We start from the raw sequence: 7500 nt of genomic DNA on the forward strand, positions 1-7500 counted from the left end.
CTCTTCCCATAACAACGTGCTGAAACACGGCAACTAAACCCAAAGAATTCACAATGTTTTATTATAATAATGTTCTCATTAGAATGTTATATACATGACATTCCCAATCATAGTTATTAATGTTGTGCACTGCTGTTTGAGCTGCGTGTGCTGAGCTAAAGATGATCACCGGTAAACTGAAGCGCTCTTTTTAACTTAACCAAACGCATTCTATATGAGATAAATCAGATATACATCAAATAAACACAATATTACAATGTACAATTGCACAAAAGGCTGCAAACGAACAGCGCGCATCTGAAGTGTCTCTGAAGGAAATAATGCATTATTTATCGGCTTTAAGATATCGGCCAAATTTTCTTATCAGGCCGATACCGATAACAGAAAAAATTAGCATTTATCGGCCGATACCGATATGGTGGCCGATATATCGTGCATCCCTAATTTTTTATGTATATATTGTCACGGGACGACCAAACGACAGACACAGTGGGTGTGGCGTCAGGCCTCAGAGAGGCTTTTATTAACAAAATAAACAAAGTGTCCAGAAAAGGGAATAAAGTGTCCAAAATAAAACAGGGGATCTGGTGTCCTTGTCGTGCTGCGGGGTTCGTGCAGGGAAGGGCAGTGGTCAGGAAGGAAGGGTCCAGGTAAGGGGCGGAGTCCGATGGCCGCACGCGCTCCCCTCTTGGTCCCGGGGCGTGAGGGGCGGCGGCTTCGTTCAGCAGCTTCATCCTTCTCTCTCGGCCCACGGCGCTTGAAAGGACTAAACGGCCTGGCCTCCTGGCCTGACGGCCGTGTAACGGGTGCGGTTCTCGTCTGGACCGTGGGTCCGGTAGCTCACGACTCTGGCGGCATGGGAGTCCCCCTACGCACCCTTCCTAGACCCATGAGGACACCAGCGTGCATGCACAAGGAAGAGACCGGTCTCCCGAGGAGAGGAGCGCTCGGCATTTAAACAGCGGCGGTGATGAGGCTCCATTCGGTTCAGGTATGCCCCATCACATGCCGCCAGCCCAGGCTATTTCAGCGCCCCTCCTCTCTCACGCACCCACTCATGTCGGGAGCCTGGCGAAGGGCGGCGACGGGGTGGAGTGATGCTGATAATTAGGGGGAGGCAGCCAACTCGTCACAATATAAATACACACACATACAGTATATATATTGAAAATATTTACATGTATACATTTATATTCATATAATTTATGTTATATATATAACTATATTTAATATGTAAACGTAAAATATCTTTCTTAAATATACATGCATGGGTGTGTATTTATATATAAATAATAAATGTATATATAAACAGTACACACATATACTATGTAAACAAAAACATTTATTTTGGATGTGATTAATCGTATATATATATATATATATATATACTGTATATATATATATATATATATATATATATATATATATACACAGTGGGTACGGAAAGTATTCAGACCCCCTTAAATTTTTCACTCTTTGTTATATTGCAGCCATTTGCTAAAATCATTTAAGTTAATTTTTTTTCCTCATTAATGTACACACAGCACCCCATATTGACAGAAAAACACACAATTGTTGATATTTCATACTGTATATCCCTATGTTGTATAAAACACACATTAAGGAGATAATTAGGTAATTCATGGTAATACCCGACTTGCTTCAAGAGTCCCCACATAACTAAAGAGTAGATCATGGATGCCATGATGGATGTACATCTGAAAATGGAGGAAAAAAATGACAAATGAATTCTGTCAAAGTTACAAGTTTAAAAGAAAGAGAACAACAAAGTGGTGTGTTTTTAACTGACCTCCACTGCTTGTTTGAGTAGTGTCATCTGTATCTCCTGTCTCGCCAAAATCTGCTGAAATTAAGACATTTTACCCAATTAGCTTCCAGAAGGAAGTCAGTATTAGAGTGATAAGTTCATACAACAGCTTACCAGACGAGAGTCCCTCAACAGCAACTGAAGACATTTTGTGTAAAGAGTATTTACAGAGTCCTGAAGGATTGGGTGAGAAAAATAAATCAATAAAACAACCAGAGTTTTTTTTTTATTGGTATTTTAGTTACACAATAAACTGTATCTGCCAATAAATTCAAAGTACACCCTTGGAGCTTCTGCCTGGGCAGCAAAAAGCCCTGTATTACCTAAATACATTTATTGGAATCAAATCAAAATGAATCAAAATCTAATCGAGAGCTTGTGAATCGTACTTGAATAGAGTCTGAAAATCTGTATCAATATCATTTTTTCATTTAATATCACCATTTTAGCCCATCCAAACCATTTTATAATTTTGGTAATTAGATACAAACAGCCTCAAGATCTAGTTTTTATGATGTAATGCCACAATAGGATTCTTTAGGATTGGCTTCAAATAATGATTCCAATAAGACTCTCCCCACTTAACTTCTCTTAATGATTAATCCATCATCAGGCTGTGATTAACACTTATTTGGAAAAGAGCAAGGACTTATGTAATGTAAATGAGAGTGTGACTCACTATTTGATGTCGAAGGCCCTTCCTCTCTTGTTCTTTAAAGGTGTGGCAAAAGGCGGCCACAAACTTGTCCAGTTTTTCAGCATGGCGGCCCAAGAAATCCCTCACATCCTCGATATTCTTCAGACAGTACGGAGCAGAAACAGTACTCAGCTCTTCTGCAAAAGCAGAAGAAAGAATACAATAATCAAAATCATACATTTTGAAAATTTAGAACAGATAAACAAAATCAAAACATTAGCCCAGCAAACAATACATTAACATTATTTCACCTCATCCTAACCAGGCATGTTGCAACAAGACGTCAAGCAATAAATCACTAAATCTCTTCCATGTTAATCTGAACTTTTGATCCAAATCAGTCATTGCATTCGATGATAAAGGAATTACCAGGACTGTGGTCAGAGTCGAAGGGCCGTGCGATGCACAGTATGCTGTAGGCCTGCTCTTTCTCATTGTAGAACGTCTCCTCAAATAGGACGGGGACAGAGGTGGGATTGGGAAACCCTGCACCCAGACGGACCTGATTATTGTCTATAGACACTTCCTGGAAGATATGTCACACAAAACACCTGTTCGGTTACAGTCAGCATCCAGATATTCAGCTCTGAATGATAAACAGAGAACTTCTGTGAGATTGAATGTGGGATTTTACATACCTTTCCATCCCGCGTCTGGTAACCCTGTTCGGCAGGATGAAGCACATATCTGTCGAACTGAGATGCTGTGAAAGAGCCCGCTGGTAAACTTCCAAAACACGGTACCAGAATCTAAACAAGACAGCACACACACGATATTAACTACTTTGATGCTTTGTTTTGTCCTCTTTTTGAATTTGCTATAGCGACACTAAATGTTTCTTTTGAGTTCACAAGATCCAACTCATGTTGGGGTGTTCTTTGATATAATTGTAACTGAAACGAGACTCCAGCGTTCAAAAAATTATAATATTTATTAATATTGCTAGAGCTTAGTCAGGGTAGCGCTATGTTTTATTTTTGTCAGACATGAAAACAAGGGTAAGATCAATGCATTGCACTGTCTTTTAACAATATTCCAATTGTTCAGCTGACAAATCATTGTTCCAGAATACTTTCAGTACACTGTAAAATCTATACAATTTTACAGTAAAAAACTGGCAGCTGTGGTTGCCAGAATTTTACAGTAAACAAATATGGTAGCAAGAGAAGGAAAATACTAATATATAGAGGTGTGCTGTGTCATTCACACAAATACTAAACACCATAATGGTAACACATGACTAGGGTCAGGTATCCAGAACTGGTTTCAAATTTGCAAGAACCGGGTAAGAAACACGCATTTCGATTCTGCTTAATGATTCCTGCGTTCGTATTTTAATGTGATTTTAAACCATTTAAGCGCAGGAAGGGAAAGAACTTGCGCACTGTTTTGCGTGCAGCGCACACATCTTAAGCGCAAGCACAGAGAACAGCGGTCCCGATGCGGGTCCAGGTTTCGGTGAACCTTTCTGCAGGTTAAATTGTTACACAAGTAGGTGGCGACAAGTGACCATTATAAGTGATTTACTGAATCATTCACTCAACCAATTCAGGACTAAAACGACTACTGTGTGCTGCTTGGACACATACAATGGTTGATCCTGCGTTGGCTTTATCGGTGCTGCGTCCCAATGTGCCTACTTATACTACACACTTAAAGTATGTACTTTTTTGGTGAAGAAAAAGTACACACTTTTGAGTGTGTAGTAGAAGAGTAGGCAAGCTTTGGGACATAGGATACTATCACGTCATACAACTGCGTCTTTAACGGACGCTCTGTCGCATAGATACACGCACCCTGTCACTGTAAACTGGCCTGCCAATAATCTTGTCACAGTTTATATCCTCCACTTTTCATTTAATTTAACTTCCTACCATATCGGAGAGAAAAGAAGTAGCCGCGGGTCTTCATGTGGAGAACTTTGCTCATATTTTCTGCATAATGATGCATTTAAAAGTTAACGACCAAACATACGTTTCTAAAAGTTTACATTGCTGTTGCAGATGAAATATAACACATACAACATTAAATAAATATTTTTTACAAGGTTAAACTCAAACCCCTTTATCTAAACCTCTCTACCTAAGCGTTGGTCGCGCACATCCCCCATGTTTGTAGTTTTTTAACACTTTTTATTCGAGTTTGTAGTTCTCAAATGAATCATTAGTCAAAGTGCAATGGATTGTGGGACACACTAATTCTAATCTCACATACTATTTTGGATGGATAGTTGGGACGCAGGGCGGATCTATTTTCATAGAGCGCTGAAGGATTGAGTTGTAAAACCTAGAAATGAGCAAACGCCTGAAATTAAAGAAGTTATAATCCAATCTAAAAGTCAAATAAAAAAATCCTATTGACTTTTTCGGGGAACCAGGGTGTTGCTAACTTCCAGATTGGCCTTCAAAAATATGCCATCACTGCAGCGCTCCATTCGCGAAGCAAAAATAAAAAGTAACTTGTAACTTGTGTTAAAAATGTAAGTAGCTAAAAAAAAATCAACTTCTCGTTTATTGAATTGTTGTATAAAAGCAATATCACACTAGCAACTGTGCTGATATCCAGAACAACAGAACAGTAGTGATACAGTGATATTTTAGGCAAAGTTTAAGCATTGATTTATTGATTGTTATTATTATTTATTTAAATCTGAGAATCGCATGACATTGTCATCATCGCTTGGCTAACATAACTTCTACCATCTCCCAACATCAAATAATCCTTTCATACACACAGAATCTCTTTATGACCGCATGTGAACAGACCAGTCACATGAATGAATACATGACTAATTATGTTCCACAAATAAATCTGTTCATGGTTTCAGTCGTCAACAAACAAACAACATTCACTTCTGCTCAGTTTGAAATCGGAGTAGGAGTTAAAACAGTTAAACAAACACATAACACATAAATATACCATCATGAGAAATGTGGAAGTGAGAGACTCACAATGCCATGGAGTTCTGCCACCCTGCTGCACAGATCCGGTCTGTGTTTTTCTAGGGCCTGGTAAAAAGGGTTCTTCAGGATATTCTCATCATACACAGCCATATGTGTCCCACACTCCAGCTCCTTAGAGAGACAAGAGGGGATGAAAATGAACACATAAGGAGAAAGCAAGACCTGAAAATATGGAGAAAAGGAATTTTAGAAATGTCAAAGGATGTGGGGGCTGAACTAAAGTGGATTAGCATTTCTAACCATTTTTCCCCGGCTTACGTTTTTTCTCCCGATTGTGAGATATAAACTCACAGTTATGATTGTGAGTTTATATATCTCGCAATTCTGAGAAAAAAGTCAGAACTGTGAGTTTATATCCAACAATTATGAGAAAAGTCGTCAGAATTATGAGATAAAAAGTCACAATTGCCTGGTTTTATTTGTTATTCAAGGTCGGTAAAGGGCTTCCATACTATTATGATCGTTCACACTTAAGATAAGTGTTATCTTAAAGAGCAGGTCATTTGATATTTTAAAGTGTCCCAATATTGTGTTGGAGCCCCCTACAACAGGTTTAAATGCATCCAAGGTCAGAAAAGATTGTAATTTTCTCAGAATATACATTTAATATTAGAATAATTTTTCAATGATTTTGAAATGATTCGTTCGAAGCAATTCTGAGCTTAAAGGAGTCATATGATGCGATTTCAATTTTTCCTTTCTCTTCGGAGTGTTACAAGCTCTTGGTGCATAAAGAAGATCTCCACAAATAAATCTGTTCATGGTTTCAGTCGTCAACAAACAAACAACATTCACTTCTGCTCAGTTTGAAATCGGAGTAGGAGTTAAAACAGTTAAACAAACACATAACACATAAATATACCATCATGAGAAATGTGGAAGTGAGAGACTCACAATGCCATGGAGTTCTGCCACCCTGCTGCACAGATCCGGTCTGTGTTTTTCTAGGGCCTGGTAAAAAGGGTTCTTCAGGATATTCTCATCATACACAGCCATATGTGTCCCACACTCCAGCTCCTTAGAGAGACAAGAGGGGATGAAAATGAACACATAAGGAGAAAGCAAGACCTGAAAATATGGAGAAAAGGAATTTTAGAAATGTCAAAGGATGTGGGGGCTGAACTAAAGTGGATTAGCATTTCTAACCATTTTTCCCCGGCTTACGTTTTTTCTCCTGATTGTGAGATATAAACTCACAGTTATGATTGTGAGTTTATATATCTCGCAATTCTGAGAAAAAAGTCAGAACTGTGAGTTTATATCCAACAATTATGAGAAAAGAAGTCAGAATTATGAGATAAAAAGTCACAATTGCCTGGTTTTATTCGTTATTCAAGGTCGGTAAAGGGCTTCCATACTATTATGATCGTTCACACTTAAGATAAGTGTTATCTTAAAGAGCAGGTCATATGATATTTTAAAGTGTCCCAATATTGTGTTGGAGCCCCCTACAACAGGTTTAAATGCATCCAAGGTCAGAAAAGATTGTAATTTTCTCAAGAGTATACATTTAATATTAGAATAATTTTTCAATGATTTTGAAATGATTCGTTCGAAGCAATTCTGAGCTTAAAGGAGTCATATGATGCGATTTCAATTTTTCCTTTCTCTTCGGAGTGTTACAAGCTCTTGGTGCATAAAGAAGATCTGTAAAGATGCAAAGACTAAAGTCTCAAATCCAATCGGTACTGATTATAATGACTTGTACTGTCGTTTTACGCGTTGCGTTGCATCGCACCACGTAAACATAAAACCTGTCTGCATATAAAGGTCGGAGTCCAGCCCGGGGTCGTCACATGTGGTTGCCGCTCCTTCGTCGAATCCGCCGGCTGCGCTGTTCTCAACCCCGCTGCCTCCACTCACTCTAGGCCGCCGTGTGTTTCGTTGTGAAAGCAAAACTACTTTGCTTGGTCTTCCAAAAGAGGACATGACTACAAATCAGTGGTTACAACATTGTTCCAGCTTCCTGATCCTGGGAGAGTAGACTACAATGCCGGCAGTTCTGACTCACC

The 7500-nt window shown here is 38.9% G+C and overlaps 2 protein-coding genes across 9 annotated transcripts in view; one reads left to right on the forward strand and one right to left on the reverse strand.

The window, feature by feature from the left end:
• Positions 1–7500, reverse strand: part of LOC107555697 (ankyrin repeat domain-containing protein 27-like) — a 48692-nt gene that overhangs the window by 30799 nt on the left and 10393 nt on the right. For 3 of the 6 annotated variants that reach the window (XM_016238571.1, XM_016238568.1, XM_016238567.1), the window contains exons 2-8: positions 6383–6505; positions 3164–3274; positions 2895–3051; positions 2508–2662; positions 1943–2002; positions 1811–1864; positions 1653–1718 (exon numbers count right to left, since the gene is read on the reverse strand). In XM_016238571.1, coding sequence (XP_016094057.1) covers positions 1653–1718; positions 1811–1864; positions 1943–2002; positions 2508–2662; positions 2895–3051; positions 3164–3274; positions 6383–6484 — 705 coding nt within the window. In that variant the 5' untranslated portion in view covers positions 6485–6505. Of the gene's footprint in view, positions 1–1652; positions 1719–1810; positions 1865–1942; positions 2003–2507; positions 2663–2894; positions 3052–3163; positions 3275–5476; positions 5622–6382; positions 6506–7500 lie in introns of those variants that run through there. The other 3 variants (XM_016238572.1, XM_016238570.1, XM_016238569.1) reach the window with 2 other exon arrangements.
• LOC107555719 (histone H4) overlaps positions 1–7500 on the forward strand; it is a 24377-nt gene that overhangs the window by 7979 nt on the left and 8898 nt on the right. The window contains exons 1-2 of one of the 3 annotated variants that reach the window (XM_016238598.1): positions 4982–4986; positions 5984–5986. The exons of 1 other annotated variant lie outside the window; for it this stretch is intronic. The gene's annotated coding sequence lies outside the window, so the exon portion shown is untranslated. Of the gene's footprint in view, positions 1–4981; positions 4987–5983; positions 5987–7500 lie in introns of those variants that run through there. One more of the 3 variants, XM_016238599.1, reaches the window with a different exon arrangement.

This window comes from Sinocyclocheilus grahami, unplaced genomic scaffold (assembly GCF_001515645.1).
Source record: "Sinocyclocheilus grahami isolate Dianchi unplaced genomic scaffold, SAMN03320097.WGS_v1.1 scaffold543.1, whole genome shotgun sequence".
NCBI classification, from domain to species: Eukaryota; Metazoa; Chordata; class Actinopteri; order Cypriniformes; family Cyprinidae; genus Sinocyclocheilus; species Sinocyclocheilus grahami.